Source organism: Megascapheus bottae, chromosome 9 (assembly GCF_031878675.1).
Source record: "Megascapheus bottae isolate mThoBot1 chromosome 9, mThoBot2.hap1, whole genome shotgun sequence".
NCBI lineage: Eukaryota > Metazoa > Chordata > Mammalia > Rodentia > Geomyidae > Megascapheus > Megascapheus bottae.
The window spans coordinates 6,143,556-6,162,861 of NC_143517.1; the positions used below are offsets into that span (position 1 = coordinate 6,143,556).

General features: G+C 39.9%; 1 protein-coding gene across 1 annotated transcript in view; it reads left to right on the forward strand.

Moving 5' to 3' along the window:
- Positions 1–19,306, forward strand: part of LOC150058729 (regulator of G protein signaling 20-like) — a 60,032-nt gene that overhangs the window by 20,306 nt on the left and 20,420 nt on the right. The window contains exon 2 of the mRNA XM_090338631.1: positions 18,123–18,271. Within this exon, the coding sequence (XP_090194757.1) occupies positions 18,123–18,271 (149 nt within the window). The remainder of the gene's footprint in view (positions 1–18,122; positions 18,272–19,306) is intronic.

The following is a 19,306-nucleotide window of genomic DNA, read 5'->3' on the forward strand; positions in this document are numbered from 1 at the left end:
TGTTTTGCCCTTTATTTTCTCAGCAATCTACCATACAAAGTATGTCTGAAACAATGTACCCCTCTTCTCAAAGCCCACCGTTTCCCTCACAAGTCTCATTCTGAAATGCTGCCTCAGCAGGAAGAGCGAAAAAAGGAATAGTGTATATGATGCCCTCCCACCTCCCACCGGAATTTTAGCCTTTTGTTAACTAGTCCAGAGATTGGAAACTGTGATTGGCAGGGAAATTTCTATCAAAAGCCAGACTTAGATGGTAAGTGGTGGGATAAACGGAGTGAATTGTCCTTTACTTCTCACCAAAACCAGCTTCAACCGTGTGTGTGTGTGTGTGTGTGTGTGTGTGTGTGTGTGTGTGTGTAATGGGCTTGAACTCAGTGCTTAGGTACTGTCCCTTTGCTTTATTGCTTAAAACTGGTGCACTACTGCTTCAGCCACAACCCTACTTCTAGCTTTTTTATTAAATAATTTATTAACATTGATTTTTATATCGTATTTCAAATGACATGTTTAACAAACAAGTATTCAAGAAGGGAATCTATATACAATCACTGGCACTTAGTTTTTAGAACATAATCAAAATTAGGCTAAGGGTTTGTATATCATAGATACAGGTTAATCTATGTAATAAAACATTATGTCTATAGAGTCATAGGTTTTTATGTCTATGTAATTGTGTTTATATTTCCCGTACCATGTTCATAGCTTTGGGTATGCAAATACTGAGTCCTCGCTCTTGTACTGTTTGGATCTAATAGCCATATATTAAGGATACCTTTTGTTCCTTTGGTCTTGACTTGTCTCACTCAACATGATTCGCTCTAGATTCATCCACTTCCCTGTGAATGCCATTATTTTATCTTGTCTGTTGGCTATGTAGAATTCCATTGTGTGTGTATATATATATATATATATATATATATATATATATATATATACCACATTTTCTGTATCCATTCATCTGCAGTAGGACATCTGGATTGTTTCCATTGCCTGGCTATTATGAATAGTGCAGAGATAAACATAGCTGAGCAGGTGTCCTTATCATGTCTTGGGTTATGATGTTCAAGGTAGATGCCCAGAAATGGTATGGTGGGATCGTAGGGAAGGTGTATTTTCAGTTCTTTAAGAAACCTCCACACTGCTTTCCAGAGTGGCTGAACTAGTTTACATTCCCACCAGCAGTGTAGTAGTAGGGTTCCTTTTTCTCCACAACCCTGCCAGCAACTGTCATTGTCTGAGTTCAAAATCTTGGCCATTCTTGTTGGGGTAAGGTGGTATCTTAGGGTTGTTTTTATTTGCATTTCCTTTATGACCATAGATGATGAACATTTTCTCATATGCTTTTCTGCCATTTTAATCTCTTCTTTTGTTAAGTCTCTCTTTAGTTCCCTTGCCCATTTAGTGAATGGTTTGTTGGGTTTGGGGGGGATTAGTTTCTTGAGTTCCCTGTAGATACTGGATGTTAAGCATTTGTGTATAATGTATTATTGGTAAATATCTTTTCCCAGTTGGTATGCTGTCTCTCTACTTTTTTGGCTATGCTTTTATCTGTGCAGAAACTTTTTTCCATATATTTTTATTGTAATTATAGAAGGGTTACATTATATTCACCAGATAGAAGGTGCATTATTTCACATACATTGATACCCTTTCTCATGTCATGGTCCCCATTTTCCTCCCCCCTGCTGTGCAGAACCTTTTTATTTTTAGGTAGTCCCATTTATCGAGTCTCTCTGTTGAGACCCTGGGATTCTGTTCAGGAATCTTTTGCCTGTGCCTATGAGTTCCAGTGTCTCTCCTACTCTATCATGTAGCAGTTTTATGGTTTCCGGTCTGACGTTGAGGTCTTTGATCCACTTTGAGTTAATGCTTGTGCATGGTGAAAGGCTAGGGTTATTTTCAGTTTTTTGCTGGTTAATTGGAGATAAGACTGTCTAGGCTTTGTTTTCCCAGGCTGGCTTTGAATTTTGATCCTCATATTCCAGTCCTCTGGGTAATGCCAACCAATAAACAAAGAGCATGTTGTAAGTACTAACTGAAACCGTTCTTGTGGGTTTCTCTATCCGAGGAAATCATGGCAATTTCTCATGGATTCTCAGAGCTCACCTCTGAAAGTATCAAACACTAGTTAAAAACCTTGTGTGGATACTAGGCACCAGTATCTCATGCCTGCAATCCTGGCTACTCAGAAGGCTGAGATCTGAGGATCAAAGTTCAAAGCTAGCATGTAATCTTAGCCACTAGTGCTCAGTTTCTTTTTACATTTTGAGGCAGAGTCTCACTATGTAGCTAGCTGGCCTTATGAGCATCCTGCTTCAGTTTCCCAAGTGCTAGGATCAGAGGCAGATACAGTCACACCTAATACCTGCAGCCTTTTTGAACATCTGGACAGATAGCAAAGCCCTATACTTGTAAAGGTACACAAAGAAAGAGAATGGATAGGATTATCCATGCAGGTAATATGTTTGATTGGAGACATTAATTTTCCAGTGTTGTCAGTATTTGGACTGTTCTTTAATTAGCAATGATTACCATGGAATTCTCAGGGAATCTTGTCCTTGCTGGTAAACACTGAAAAGTAGGGCAGGCCTTCTCACTCAAACCATTAACCATGGGCTGGGAGTTTGGCCTGGTGGTGGAGTGCTTGAATAGCATGCACGAAGATCTGGGTTTGAATCCTTGGTACCACATACATAGAAAAAAAAAAGCCAAAAGTGGTGCTGTGGCTCAAGTGGTAGAGCTCTAGCCTTGAGAAAACCCAAAGACAGGGCTCAGGCCCTGAGTTCATGCCCAGGACTAGCAAAAAACAAAACAAAACAAAAAACCATTAACCATTAACGACAGACAGGTGTTCAATGGCTTGAAAACCTCTAAATCAGCATCATATAACTTCTTTTGTTTGTGTGTGCTGGTTCTGGGATTTGAACTCAGAGCTCCTGGGTGCTGTCCTTAAGCTTAAGATTAACACCCAACCACTTGAGCCACAGTTCCATTTCTGTTTTGGTGGTTGATTGGAGATATGAGGCTCACAGACTTTCCCGCCTGCGCTGAATTTGAACTGTAATCCCCCGATCTCCATCTTCTGAGTAGCTGGGATTACAGGCATGAGATCCTGGTGCCTGGCGCCCCACAAGGTTTTTAACCACTGTTTGATATTTCAGAGGTGCATGGGAAATTAGTCATCATCATGGATGCGCCTCACCTGTAGAAAGTGCCATCATTTCCTGGGTTTCAATTAGTATTTACACCATGCTCTTTGATTATTAGTTTGTATTAAAAAGGATAAATAGACATGCATAGTTTATTATTTTTCTCCAGACCATCTTTTACTATTTCTGAGATTTCCCAGAAGGTAACTGTAAAAGTTGAATTATATGATATTCATTTAATAACAACAGAAGAGAAAGACCCAAGAGTCTGGAAAGAGCCTGGAAATCTCCAGTGGCCTACAAATTTGGCAATAGCTATATAAACAAAAGCGTAAAGATTTCCATTCCGAATCCCTGCAAAGCAGATGGAAACATGCCCAAAGTGAGGTTTTATTTTAAGGCAAGAACATGTGCGAACACCCATCTGTAAGTAATTATAATGCTAAAGAGTTTTATGTTACACTTAAGCTTTTAGTTGACTCCTACTAGAAGAATGAACCAAGTTTTTCCTTAAATAGCCTGCAGATAATTTGGCAATGAAGCCAAAAGGCTTTCATAAATTTCTGATTGATGAAAATTTACAATTGCGTATAGAAGTAGAGTTTATCATCATCATCATTATTATTACTAATTATTTTTTGCTGGTAATGGAGCTTGAACTCATGATCTCCCACTCTTAATTGGCTTTCTTGCTACAGGCTGGCACTCTACCACTTTCCAAACATACAGTTCAGAACTGTCACTAAACCCTCTAGCTGTAAAACTCAGTGCACTTGGTTGAATCTGGTGTAGTAGAGAACCCAGCTTTGATTTAATTTGGGCTCTATTTATGCTGAAGTCTGTGTAATTCTGGGTCTTCATGAGTATTCAGGAGCTAGATGGAGATTGGATTTTCTCTGGTGCTGGTTATATTGAAATGATAATATACCAGCTTTCTTCTCTCAGACTTAAAGGTGGTTTATTTCAGCATCTTCCTAAACAAAATAGAAGTATCACTGTTGACCGGGAGTCAGCTTATTTCTCAGAAGCTAATAATAACAGGTAGCAGCCTGGGATGGCAGAGTGCCTGTTTGTGACTTAATTAGTATCAAGTGATCTGGTGTTATGCTGGGAGGATGTGATTTAGAGAAAGCTCCCCTCACCTGTTGTTATTTTCAGAGGAAGCCACTAAACCCAGGAGAGTTTTAGCATACTAAGGGCCCTGGAAGTTTCCAAGACTGTTTTCTAACCTCCTCTGGTGGGTTCCTGAGTAGGAGAAAATGAACTACCCACAAACAATTTCCTGTGGCCAATTTACCAGGAAGCCAAGTATCTCCATGCTCAAGATATCTAATGGTTAGGTTGGGTAATAGTTGCTCACACCTGTAATCCTAGCTACTCAGGAGGCTGAGATCTGAGGACTGAAGTTCAAAGCCAGCTTGGGCAGTAAAACCACTCTTTTGTCCAATTAACCAGTAAAAAGCCAAACCTGTGGTGTCAGTCTTGGGGAAAAACAAAAACAAAAAAAATGAAGAAGTAGAACCTAGGACTTGAATTTAAGCCCTAGTAACCACACATGTGCACACACACGCACACGCACACAGGCACGCACGCACACACATACTCACATAGATGTATAATGGTCTTACACTAGATTTGTGCCACCCTTCCACATAGTTTAGTGTCCTGTCCCCAGCCAGCTGGCTTGCCTTCCTTCTCCAATTCATTTGATGGTGCCCAGTTCTTCTAGAAGTCAGAGACATGGGCCTGGGAGGACCACATTGCTAGATTACTTCCTGTCCATTCACCAAATTTTAGAAACGTGTTACAGCCTTACCCCCAAACACCTGCCACAGGATATGTCCACGCTCGGCTAGCCAATATGCTATCTCTGCAAAAGCATCCAGTATTTTAGACAAGATAATATTTGAAAAGCTTCACCAGAAACAAGGGAAACCTAGAAATTAGAAAGACCAAAAGGGGTAAAATTAAGAGCACACTGGAACTCAGTGTGCTAAATACTCAGAAATGTTACTGTGGAGAACAGGAAATGAAGTGTCTCTGGAGGCCACAGGACAGAAAATATTCCTGGAATATCATTGCGCTTCTAGTGCACAGAAATACAACAGTCCGTGGGTGCAGAAAGCAGTGAAATTAAAACTAATGGGACTCAGGACAGAAGCTTTGTTCCCAAGAGAGAGCAGAATAACTCACTCCATAAAGGCACCACTGAAGAAATATCGCACAATGCTAGTAAGCTGCTTTAATACATATGGGCATGTATACCTGAATCGGAAAGTTCTTAGCCTGGTCCACTTGCCTGCAAGATTACTAAGGGTATGAAATACCACAGAGAGCTCATGATCTCCTCCCACCCCATTTTAGCATCATTGATGTATTCTTTGTGTATGTGTGTGTGCACACACGCACATGCATGTGACTAGCACACACGTACCAGTCCTGGAGCTGGTAGTATTGTATTATTGGAGGCACAGCTTTGTTGGTAGTTGATAGGCTTTCCAGCCTGGCTAGCTTCAAATCGCAATCCACAGATCTCAGCCTCCTGAGTAGCTTAAATGACAGGTGTGAGCCACCAGCCCCCATCAGGTAATTTTTCAACATCCTATAATAAGTTTGCTAAAAGTGACTGAGTGGATTGGCAGAGGGCCTAGAACTGTCTTCTCTCCAGCCCTGTTCTTCATTGTCTCAGATAAGTGAGTCCTCTTGTGTATATAAGAGGAATGGTTGATGTTTTCTATTTCTTGACAGCGTCCTTGTATCTGCTTTGATTTGAAGAATCGTTACAACCTAGTTAAAGAACAACAAAGACACCACAGGGTGCAGGAGGCAAGGGGTAAGATCATAGGTTCCTGGACCTCAAGACAGTTTTAGATTCCAAAAAAGGAGGACAAATTGATGCTTTGCTTGCTTTACGGTGAGAGAATAGGAGCCAAAAGATATGGTCAGAACATAGCTGGAGTTAAAAGTGATTATTTAGTAATGCCATACAAAGAGTCTGGTGAGACACTAGGTATACTCCAGGAAAGACTTGGTTAAATCAAGGATCATTTCAAGCATTAAGATTAGAATTTGGATCACTTGAATGTAAGCCATTTTTCAGTAGTCCTCACCCAAATACTGGCCCTAAAATATTCAGAGAATAACTGGAAATTGCTGACATCCCCAGATGCCCTAAAATGGAAGCGAAACTTCATCCTAGCTCATCGAGCTGGGTTTCCTGTGGACTCTGGCATGTGGATGGTGAGACATGCACCCACTGAGCTTTTCTCCAGGGACCTTTTCCCCTTAGGTTCAGCATATGGGCTTTTATTTTTTTTTTGTCATCAGTCATGGGGCTTGAACTCTGGGCCTGGGAGTTGTCCCTGAGCTCTGCAGTTCAAGTCTAGTGCTCTACTCCTTGAGCCACAGCACCATTTCCAGTTTTCTGGTGGTTAATTGGAGATAAGAGTCTCATGGACTTTTGTGCCTTGGCTGGCTTTGAACCCTGATCCTCAGATCTCAGCCTCCTGAGTAGCTAGGATGACAGGGTGTAAGCCATCAGCATACTGGTATATTGTAGTTATAGTACAAGACTGGTCTGATCACCCTGGGATTCTAAACACTTTGATGGTGTAACACTTTGATGGTATTATTACTGTTATCAGTACTTATCAACATAAAGGTAAGATTTTTCCTCAAGGGAAAAACGAAATGGCCTTAGACTAAACTTCATTAAAATTTTCTTCTCCACACCTTGGCAACTGTTTCTGAGAGAAATTTTGTGATGAGAGGAAGGAAAATGTCTAGCGCATTACCATCTGGAACCCTTTGTTTTTAGATCCTGGGAAATGGAGGAAATGAAAGTGATTGATGAATCATGGCAGGATTGATACATCTAAGTAAATTCCAGGGTATGTCAGGTTATGACACACTGAGTCATGAAGAGAAACACTTGAGTTCTCCAATCATTCACCGGATGTTATTGAATTCTTCTTTGTAAAACAGAATCAAGCAACACACTTTTAGGGACATGAAGGGACCACAGATGACCCAGGGAACCACCCATGGCCAGGCACCAGCCAGAGCAGAAAGGTGATACTAGAGAGACTTTTGCTTCAAGCTATGTACCCAAAAGACTTTTATTTAGGACCCTTTATCAAACAAGATTTATGTAAAACAAGTGAACATATGGAAACGTATTTGACAATCATAACTGAAAAAGGAAATGCAAAAAAATCCTAAGCTATCGTTTAAACATAGTAGAATAACTGAGGTGAAGGCCAAATCTGACAGTCAACTGATTACAAACATGTGGAGTGACTCGAATTCCTTGCTTCTGGGAATGGAAGGCAGAGACAGTTACTTTGAAAGGTAGCTCGGCATTTTCTAATAAAACCAGTAAGGGTCCACTTGCCATATGACCCAGTATTTTTTACCCCCAAATAACTGAAAACAGTCACCCCCACAGAAATCTCCACACAAGTGTTTATAGAAGCTTTGTTTATGATTACACACACTTATATATACCATCACTAACCACCCCCTGTAAAACCAGGAAATAAACCAAGTGCTCACTGCTAGGATAAACGGATATAGCCTTTTAATTGAATAGCATCCAGCAATACAGAGGAATAATGTAGAAAGAGCATAGCTGAACTTTAACAGCCTTACACTAAGTGAAAGAAGCTAAACTCAAAAGTCAATTCTGTATGCTTTCATTTATACAATACTCTAGAAAAGGCAAAACTATCAAATAAGACAAATCTCAACACACTTGGGAGTGTTGAAAAAGTATAAGCCTCGTTTTTCTAATCACAATGTAAAACAACAACAACAACAAAAAACTTGCCAGGTCAGTCAAGAAATGAAAAATTAACTTCTAGGGGCTGGGAGTTTGGCCTAGTGGTAGAGTGCTTGCCTAGCATGCACGAAGACCCAGGTTCGATTCCTCAGTACCACATGCATAGAAAAAAGCCAGAAGTGGTGCTGAGGCTCAAGTGGTAGAGCTCTAGCCTTGAGAAAGTCCAAGGACAGTGCTCAGGCCCTGAGCTCAAGCCCAGGACTGGAAAAAAAATAAAATAAAAAAGAAAAATAAACTTCTAAAAATCTTTGCATGAAAGGAAATCTGAGCTGAAATTAGATCTGAGGTGTTGGAACTAGGCTGAAAATAGACCTGAGCTATTTGGAAATAAAAACAGTACTATATGTCAAGTGCACTGGATGAGTGCAGTCATTGTATAAGAATATATAGCCCTAAACCAAGATGGGGGAGGGGGGTGGAGGGGAGGGTAATGGGGACCAAGACATGTGAAAGGGTATCAATGTATGTGAATTAATGCACCCTCTGTCTGGCAAATATCATGTAACCCTTTTATTAATTACAATAAAAATATTTTTTAAAAAGAATATATAGCCCTACAAAGCACTTGCCTAGCAAGTACAATGTCCTGGGTTCAATCCCCAATACCCCCCCTCCAAAAAAAGACAAAAAAATACAGTTAAAAAAAAGAATATATAGCCCTAAATGAATTGATTAGAAACCAGTGATGACTATCAGTAAATGGACTAAGACTTTAGTGCAAAGTAGCTTTGGAGAAAATAAGTAAGACACAAACTGCAAAATTAATTAACTGTACAGTTAATGAAAAGTTAAGGTGACCTATAAAACCTGAACGTAAAGGTAGTTCTTAGCGTGTGTGTGTGTGTGTGTGTGTGTGTGTGTGTGTGTGTGTATGTGTATGTGTGTATGCCAGTCATGGGGCTTGAACTCAGGGGATTTTGGCCCAGGGTAGTTCTCTACCATTTGATTTACAGTTCCACTTCTGGCTTTTTGGTAGTTAATTGGAGATTAGAGTCTCATGGATTTTCATGCCTGGGTTGGTTTTGAACCATGAGCTTTAGACCTTAGCCTCCTGAAGCTAAGACATAGGCTTAGAACAAATATACAGCAAGATCTATCTTCTTTTCTTCCTTCCTTTTTTCTTTTCTTTCTTTTTTAATGTTTTCCACCTAATTTGTTAATGTCTTCTATTGGTTTTGAAGTTGCTGTTGTTGTTTGTTGGTTGGTTGGTTGGTTGGTCAAAGGGCTTGAACTGTGGGTGTGGGCACTGTCTCTTAGCTCTACAGCTCAAGGCCAGTGCTCTGCCACTTTAGCCACAGTACCATTTCCAGTTTTCTGGTAGTTAATTGGATACAAGTCTCACAGCCTTCGGTGCCTGGGCTAGCTTTGAACCATGATCCTCAGATCTTAGCCTCCTGAGTAGCTAGGATTGCAGGGGTGAGCCACCAGACCTGGCTCTCTATTGAGTTTATAATACACATCTTAGCATATCAGAATCAAGTGTACACTAACTTAAAAACTTTACTACTTATATATAAACTGTCCTTCCTGTTTTTTTGCTATTGTTATTCATGTAATATTAGTATGTTACAAATTCACAAATATATTGTTATATAAAATTACAGCTTTTATCATCTTATTTCTTTTAAAGAGGCTAATTAAACAAATATCGGTAAATACATATAGTTTCCTTTTTAAAAATATTAATATTATTTATTTGTGATATTCTTTATTTGTGTTATTTATTTGTGAGCCTCTCTTTCTGGAGATTTGAATTCCTTTCTGCTACCATTTCCATATTGTACTAAAATTTTATTCCTGCCTCCTTTCTGTTATTGTCAAATGCCTATAATATCTTTTTCTTATATTAGTTTGTGCAACTGCTTTTCAAATCAAGTAGAAGTAAAACATGTCATCATACTGTCTTTCATCACATTTACTGGAGCATGCTCTCTCTCTTTTTTCTCTCCCTCCTCTCTCAGGTTTGCTGTCTAGTATCACTGCCTTTGAAGACTTCTTTTCATTTGTCTTGTAAAGAGAGCTCAGTTTACAACAAATGTTCTCCCTTTTTTACTTATATACAAATATAGTTTGCCTTCCTCTTTTCGAGATGGCTCTGCTGAACATAGAAATCTTATTTAACAGTTTCTGTCTTTGAATATGTTGCCCAACTGCTTCTTATTCTCTTGTTTATAGCAAAAAATCAGCTGTCAACCTTCCTCTTGTTCATGCTACTATAATCTCTTCTCTATCTTTTTCAACCTTTTGACTATGATATGTCTGAGAGTGGATTTCTGTATTTTTCTACTTACATTTGATTTCACCTTGCACTTACATAGGTGAGATCCAGTTGGGGAATTTTATATTATTTCTTCAAATGTTTTTTTTTCTATCACTGTGTTCAACATGATTCACATAGCACACTTTAAACTGGTCTTAGAATCTGCCCCAGTCCTACATGCAATAAGAACTGTCATCTGGGGACTTACCTCTCATTGTCAACCTAAGTGACAACAGTTCCTTAGCGTGTGTACAACCCACATGATACATTATTGAACACCTGCTTTTCTTCTGGGAGTCTAGAATTTGGGGATGTACCAACCAGAGTGCCTATTTGACTAGCCCTCAACCAAAGGCTTGAATATTGAATTCCCATTTTGGCTCCAGGGGCACAAACAGAACACACATATTGCTGTACTTATGTTGCTAGGTATGTGCTTGTCTGATTCCTCATGGGAATCAGAGAGAGAGAGCCATGGAAAATCTGCACATGGATTCTTCCAGACTCTACTTGTGTCTTTTCCCCATGCCGATTGTGTTGTATATGGCCCAATCCGCCTTTGTGCTTGTGACACACCTCCATCATAGAACTAACTACTGACTCTCTCATAATTGCTTATCACTAACTTTGCTGATGTTTCTTTTTTGCTATTTATTATGAATATGTTTATTATTATCTCTAAGTAGTTATACAAAGGAGTTGACATTTAACAATGCAGTTTATGAATATAATATATCTTGATCAGTGTCATCCCTTTCAACATTCTCACCTGTCCCTTCCCTATGCACCCCTTCCCTTACTCTGCTTAATTTTGCAGGAAATACATGGGAGTCTTGGCTACATTCTCCCCCTCTTTACCTCTTCATTTGTCTACCTGTCCCTTTGATCCTACACCTTCCCTTTCAATGCCAAGGGTATTGTAAAAAATTAACATTGGTTAGTTCTAGCTTCCAAGAGAAGCATTATCATATGATATTGGCATTGTGATATCTTTTTTTTTTCTTTTTTCTTTTTTGCTAGTTCTAGTGCTTGAACCCAGGGCCTGGGCACTGTCCATAAGCTTCTTTTACTCAAGGCTAGCATCCTACAACTTGAGCCACAGTGTGTATGGTGTTGAGGAACTGAACCCAGGGCTTCATACATGCTAGGCGTGCAGTCTACCACAAGGCCATGCTCCCAGCCCCTCTGTGATGTCTTTATCTTCCTATAAGATAAAGTTAGTCCGCCCTGGCAGACTACAGAGACTTCCCTGCAGCTCCTCAGTTCCTGGGCCCATTTCCCCCAGAAGCTACATCCCTCCAGTAGTAGCAGGCTATGTATGTGGTGGGTGGCAGTCCTACATCTTCTTAGTTGGCTCCTTCCACAATAGAATGTTGGTCACCACAGCAAGCTGGAACTTCCGTGCAGAGGTGAGGATTAGGAGCAAGCTAGGGGACATCCAAGTTGTCTTGGTTACCATCACCTTGAGCTTTAGTAACCATATAGGGTTGAACCTCTATCCTGCTTTGGAAGCTGGAAGGAGAGAATATCTAGTTGTTTGGCTATATCTGTCTGGTATCTGGCTTCTAGCAGCCAGAACAGGATGGATACAGGCCTTGGCTTGAAGGCTACAGGGTCTTGCTGTTGTGATCCAGTAGATTTTCTTGAATAATTACTTTTCCACCTTCTTAATGTAAGTTCATCTACATTCATATAGGCCAGTTTCCAGAGACTCAAAATGATTATTTGACAAATCACTTTGTTTAGTTAAATGATTGTTTTACTAGTGAAAAAACCTAAGTACCTCATATAGCTATTTTGGTGGTTTCTACTCCTCCCTAAATCTTATCTATCTATCTATTTATCTATTTTTTTTTTATCTCTGGAGCTTTTCACATGAAATTCTGAGATAGTGCTTCTTGAAATTTTCTACTGGGTTCTTTATCTTATTTGTTCTTATTTATTTTCTATTATTTTATTTTTTCTTTTGACATTTTCTGTATGTGCTGATATTGGTTCTTGAACTCAAGGCTTCAGTGCTGTGCCTGAGCTTTTGTGCTAAAAGCTAACATACTATCATTTGAGCCTCAGCTTCACTCCCAGCTTATTGGTAGTTAACTGGAGGTAAGAGTCTCATAGACTTTCATGCCTGGGCTGGCTTTGAACTGTGATCCTCAGATCTCAGCCCCCTGAGTAGCTAGGATTACAGGCACGAGTCACCGGTGCCCAGTTCATGTGTTTTAAAACTTTGGTTTGAAAGCATATTTTTAAATAACTCATTTCTTTCTTTGTTGTTGTTACAGGCCTCCCTTAGTTTTTACAGGTTCTTTCTTCAAACTTTAAAATTTCCTCTGCATTCATAGGCATTCTACTGAAAACTAGATGTTTTGATAACAATTCAGAATCTCTGTTCTATGTCTTACTGAGAATACAGCAGATTCTGCTTAGTAACGGCATGCATCCCAGCTTATTCTGTAGCTCCCAACTATGTCTAGTTAGGCATATGGCAAAGATCAGCCACATTTGTTTTCTCTAAGTTTCCTCTTACAAAAGATATTTCCTAGCTGGGTGCGATGGCTCTTGCCAAGCTACTCAGGAGGCTGAGATCAGAGATCTAGCCAGCCAGGGCGGGGCACAAAAGGACCTGAGACTCTTACCTCAATTGACCTCTAGAAGACCAGAAGTGGGGCTTGACTCAAAGGTAGGGCAGTAGCCTTGAGCTGAAGAGCTCAGGAACAATGCCCAGGCCCAGGGGTAGGATGATAGCTGTGAGCTAAAGAGCTCAGGCACAGTTCAAGCCCCATGACCTACCAAAAAAAAAAAAAAAAGGTATTTCCTCCTTACTTTTAGCTGTAGTGAATGCAATTCTGTTCCCCATTTAGCCTTGATTGACTTTAGTCCTTTTTATTTTGTGGATTATGGTTACCTGTTCCTGTTACATGAACTGATCAATGATCTACAGCTCCATTCCATCCACTGACTGACCTTTTCCTTGCCTTTCTGTTTGGGAAGTGTACTTAACCTTGGTCTTGAACTAAGCCTTATGTTTCTGGATTTTTGATATCTGCTTAAAGTAGGTTGTCAAAATAGGATCTCACTAAACTGATCCACCATCACCATCTTGCTTTGATGGGAATTTCCAGACCAACTTGAATTTGGATTCAAACACTTCAAACTTGTAGTTGTTCTTGTATCTGTAAAACTGTATAGTTTTCTGGACAGAAAGTGATAAGTAGGATAAATCAAGACAACACAGAAGCCAATAGTAGAAGCAGGAGAGAATATCTGGATAGAAGAATGATAAAACCTGGTTTTATATTGCAAGCAACAAAATGCATAGTGAGCTAGGTTCTCCACCAGATAACAAAATGAGAAGTTATGACTAGGTACGATGTGTCACAAGACAGAATTACAACAGATCAAGTTTCCAGATCTGAATTGTGTTTGTATGTGCAATTCTAGAATTGCACAATACCTCCTTCTTTTTTTTTTTCTTTTTGCCAGTCCTGGGCTTGAGCTCAGGGCCTGAGCACTGTCCTTGGCCTTTCTCAAGGTTAGAGCTCTACCACTTGAACCTCAGCACCACTTCCGGCTTTTTTCTATGTATGTGGTACCGAGGAATCGAACCCGGGTCTTCATGCATGCTAGGCAAGCACTTTAACCACTAGGCCAAACTCCCAGCCCCACAATACCTCCTTCTATGAAGGAATTAGTGTTACTAGGAGCCAAGCAAGGGAAGGATGGCTTTATAGATGGGGGCGGGGGGAAGGAGGAAGAACTGAAATGGAGTACAGAAAGTAGACTGATTATGTCAGTTACTTGCCTTGTGACAGATAACACAGAGGAGCTTCTTAAGATGGCCATTATCTGCCCATCTCTGGACTTAGCAGGCTAGCTAGATGACTTAGTTTTTCTTAGTGGGACAGAACCTTCACATGATTCTAGTTCATTTTGATTTGCTAGTTCTGTGCAGCTCAACCCAAACCAAAGACCTCCTACAAATTTTCTTTAATGTATGTTAAAAAGTCAGTGTCTAAATAAAGCAGGTAATAAAAAGAGTACTGGGGAATGGGAATACTCTGAGGAATACTTTGTTCTAACAAAGACTTAAGGACTTGTCTAGGCATTCCAAAGAAAAATACTTCAACAGCTAAGATAAGTTAAAGCAAAAGCAATATAGAGGCTATAAGTTTCCTTTTATTCTGGTTTAACTTTGAAGGTGCTCTGTGCTATCCACTAATGGAAGGTCCCTGTCTCTAAGGTTCTTGGAGGATACTTTTGAATTTCTCTCTTTGTTAGGTACTTGGCTTTCTTTCATTGGGATCTCCTTTTTGATTTTCTGTCCTCATGAGATAAGAACTTGGGCCACAGGCATTAAGAGATGAAATTTCTCCCTACATACAATGCTTGATGTTTCATCATAATCCCAGTATATAACTAACTAATGGCTATTTTCAGAATTTGGAAATGATAATGAAGATGAACAGGTATTAATAGACTCTAGCCACCAAGTTTAAGTGCATCTGAAAATAAAATAACATGTTAAGTGAATTATAGTTAAGTTAAATGTTTTCCTAACTAGCTATTACTTTCAATTTTATATTCCTAAAAGATTGTAATCAAGAGTCCAAGTTTGCCTTGCTTTTAATTGAAGGTTGAGTCTTCCTAAACATTGGGTTCCTAAGAATTTGGAAGAACCATGTTTGAACAGGATTATCTCTTAATTAAAATCTGAAATATTTAATGACTATCAACTTGTATTAATCTCATTTCCTCAGGCTGTGTTTAAATTGCCATAAATTATAAAGTATCTGAGATTGCCAACATTGATTTTATATCTGTTTAAATTCTCAGCCTCAGGATTGGCAGGCACAGGCAGCCATTATCTGAATACTGAGGGGTGTGACATGCTTGAGCTATCTTGATAGACATTAAAATGGGCCATGAATTCTCTCCTCAGTGCTCAGCCCAGGAGAACTAGAGCAGCATGGATCTTGTGTAGAAAAAGAACACATAGAAATGAGATGTGTCCAGAACTCTTCCCAGTTAGGACAAAGTCAAAGGAAAAGATGTGTGAGGCTGGCTTGACTAATCAGACCATAGATCGATGTCTGAAAGGACTGGCCTATTTTAAAATCTTGTAAACAGGTAGAAGGTATTTAATATGTTATTAAACTGCATATTGCCTACCTGCTATATTTAAGACATTTATTGTCTGCTAATTTTGATGATATTATACATACAACTATCCCATAATCAACTACATGTTTATCCCTTAAATAAGCATGCAATAATGCAACTTGTTCTGCAACTATGATTAATAACAGTAAGTCCAATTAATTTGAAAATTAGATGTCCTTAAGTATCAGTGGCTCGGGCCTGTAAGCCTAGCTCCTCAGAGGATGCTGATTTGAAGAAGCTAGTCTGGACCAAAAAAAAAGAAAAAAAAATTGCTCAAGACTCCATCTCCAAATTAACTGGCAGAAAGCCAGGCTGCAGGCATGGCTCATGTGTCAGAGCACGAGCCAAGCAAGCAAGGTATTGGAAACATGTTCTGCCATTACTTTAAATCTGGTACTGCCCCACCCCAAACACAAACACACACACACACACACACACACACACACACACACAGGTTCAAAAAAGGAAACAAAGGCATGAAAAGAACAGAAATAAAAAGAGATATTGAAAATATAGACAACAGGCTAAAAGATTCCAGTGATTTTTACATATGCTATCAATTTTCAGGGAAAAAAAAAGAATTCCCTTGTAGGGATGATAGGTAGGTAGATAGATTAGTGCGTGGAAACTAGGTAGGTGGTAAGTAGGTAGATTTTAAAACTCCTTATAAATGTCACCAAATCAAATTCAGTAGCACACTAAAAGAACAGCTGTTAGAACTAAAAAGTTTGCTTATTAAAGTAAGGGTGACTCAACATTAAGAAATGCAAGAATATAATATACTTCACTGTTTAACAGGGGAAACAGGGATGCTCATCTGAACAGAGTTTTAAAACTCAAGTTGAATTCAGGATTTAAGAAATTTCAATATTCATGCCTGTAACCCTAGCTACTCAGGAAGCTGAGATCTGAGGATCATGGTTCAAAGCTAGCCCAGGCACTAAAGCCTATGAGACTCTTATCTTCAGTTAACCACTAGAAAACTGGAAGTGGCACTGTGACCCAAAAAGTAGGGTGGTAGCCTTGAGCTGAAGAGCTCAGTGACAGCGCCCAGACCTATTTGAAGAAAACACTTATATGTAAAATGATTTAAATAAATAAGCATTTTATGTGCGGATTGGGAAGATTCACTTCTAGATATTAAAATAGTCATTTCTTGAAACCCTCAGATAGTACATATTACAAAAAAGAAAGCAAGCAAGAAAGAACAGATGGGCAGGAGAGGGAGAGGAGAAAGGAAAGGAGAGAGGAGGAAGGAACAATGGAGAGAGGAAAGTTAGAGAAAAAAATGGAAGAAGGAAGGAAAACAATTATCTGAAGGATGTTTTGTTCAAAGCATCTTTGGAGATCATGCTGGATTTTTCTGGCCCTCAAAGTCTTAGCAGTGAAAACATGACACCCAGAATCTCAGAAAGGTGGGGGAGAGGGGGGAGTGGCACTAAAGGGCTTAGGACTGGGGGCTTTTTAGCTACATTATCATGGAATCCATACAACATGGCAGGGTGTTGGGTTCTGCCTTTGCCTTCTGACCAAGAAGCTGTTCGGGAACCGTGCGCTGTGGGCAGCACTTTTTTCCACTAGGAAGGAAGGAACTCATGGAAGCTTACATGCCAAGCTATTTAAAAGAAACCCAAATGCCATTCCTCAGAAAAAAGACTAAATTCGTTGAAGTTCCACCCAAATACCAGTATGATTATTTGGGGGCCTTTGCAAGCTCACACCAAAATGGAACTTGGAAAAGGCAAAATGAACAAATAAATGAGCGAGAATAGCTCAGTCTGGTTCAGACCTCCTCTCCTGCAGTTCCTCTAGTCCATACATGCATGAAAATAGAACGATAAAGTTTGTAGATGTTGGACTGAGAAGGGGAAGAGAGGATGAGGAAGAGTGACAGAGAGGGTAAGTGGATCAAGGGACATGGAATGTACACTGGTAACAAGTACAATGTACCTCTTTAAAAACAAAACAAAACAAAACAAGGGGCCGGGAGTTTGGACTAGTGGTAGAGTGCTTGCCTAGCATGCACAAAGGCCTGGTTCGATTCCTCCATACCACATACATACAAAAAAGCTGGAATGGTGCTGAGGCTCAAGTGGTAGATCTCTAGCCTTGAGAAAATCCAAGGACAGTGCTTAGGCCCTGAGCTCAAGCCCAGGACTGACACACATACACACACACACACACACACACACACACACACACACACACACACACAAAGCAGGGCTGGAAGCATGGCCCAAGCAGTGCAGGGCAGGCTTTGAATTCAAACCTCACTGCTACAAACAAAACAAGCCAAGACAGAACTACAACAGTGAAACAGTTGGGAAAGAAAAGATTGTTATTGTGGTTGACCTTTTGTGTGTGGCTTCCTTTCTGTGCTCAGGCCAGAGGGACCTCTAGGTACCATTCCTGTTATAGGAGTTAACTGATGTCTCCGTGTATGTCATTTATCTCACTCCTTTACCAAACTGTGTGTTCCTAACTGTGCCACTGGATATTTTATTCTTGGAATTGATCCTGTTTGGCAGGTCCTAGCCATTATATAAGTGTCCAATAAATTAATAGACTATGAGTCCAAGCATAAAATTTTTTGCTAAACTTAGCAACAATGGCCTGCATCTAGCCAAATGATCTTCTCATTGTGCTAGACAAATGAACGTCTAGACTTACGTCTTTGTAACTCTAACCCCCCCTCCACCTCTGCCCGCTGCAGCCTATGGGATCCGAACGCTCTGAGATGAGGAAGCGGCAGACGTCCACTGTGCAGGAGCCGCTGGGTTCTGGACTGGGCCAGCCTGGAGCTGGGAGTCGGGGCTCGAATGCCTGCTGCTTCTGCTGGTGCTGCTGCTGTAGCTGCTCATGGTAAGGCTGGCACTCTTCATTACTGTACTGCTGGCTAGGAAGTGGTGCCATGGAATCATGCCAGAAACCATTAACCCACTAAGTAGCTTCTTAAAAAGCAATTACATCTGTGTGTGTGTGTGTATGTGTGTGTGTGTGTATACATGTTCATAGCCATATATTACTTATATTTATATATGTATGTGTGTGTATATATATATGTATATATCCTGCAATATACTTCACCTGTTTAGCTCTCAAGGAATGTCATGTCAGGTAGAAGAATATAATATTCAGGCAAAAACAAGGCAGAAATGGGTAGAAAAGCTCTCCTTGGGACTAAAGTCTTTATGACAGATTTAGGATTTAAGACCAATCGTAAAGGTTAGGTTTAAGAAGCTTGGTCTTCTATTGCTTTTGTTTATTAACTTTTTATTTATTTATTTATTTATTTAGCCAGTCCTGGGCTTGAGCTCAGGGCCTGAGCACAGTCCTTGGATTTTCTCCAGGCTAGAGCTCTACCACTTGAGCCTCAGCACCACTTCCAGCTTTTTTCTATGTATGTGGTACTGAGGAATCGAGCCAGGGTCTTCTTGCGTGCTAGGCAAGCACTCTACCACTAGGCCAAACTCCCGCCCTTAACTTTTTTTTTTTTTTTTTGCCAGTCTTGGGCTTTAGCTCAGGGCCTGAGCACTGTCCTTGGACTTTCTCAAGGTTAGAGCTCTACCACTTGAGCCTCAGCACCACTTCCAGCTTTTTTCTATGCATGTGGTACCAAGAATTGAACCCAGGTCTTCGTGCATGCTAGGCAAGCACTCCACCACTAGGCAAACTCCCAGCCTCATGGTCCTTAACTTTTTAAATAAAGGCAAACATCAACAGATATGTTTAAAATAGCAAAATCTAAAAATAGTCTAATTTATTTCTTAGGCTGGTACACAGTCATTGCTTTAATAAAAATAAAAAATAAATTAAATAAATGTTTAAAAAAGAGCTATTTTGAATAAAATTCAATATATGCATGTCTGAAATACTATAATGAAAACCCTTGGCCCC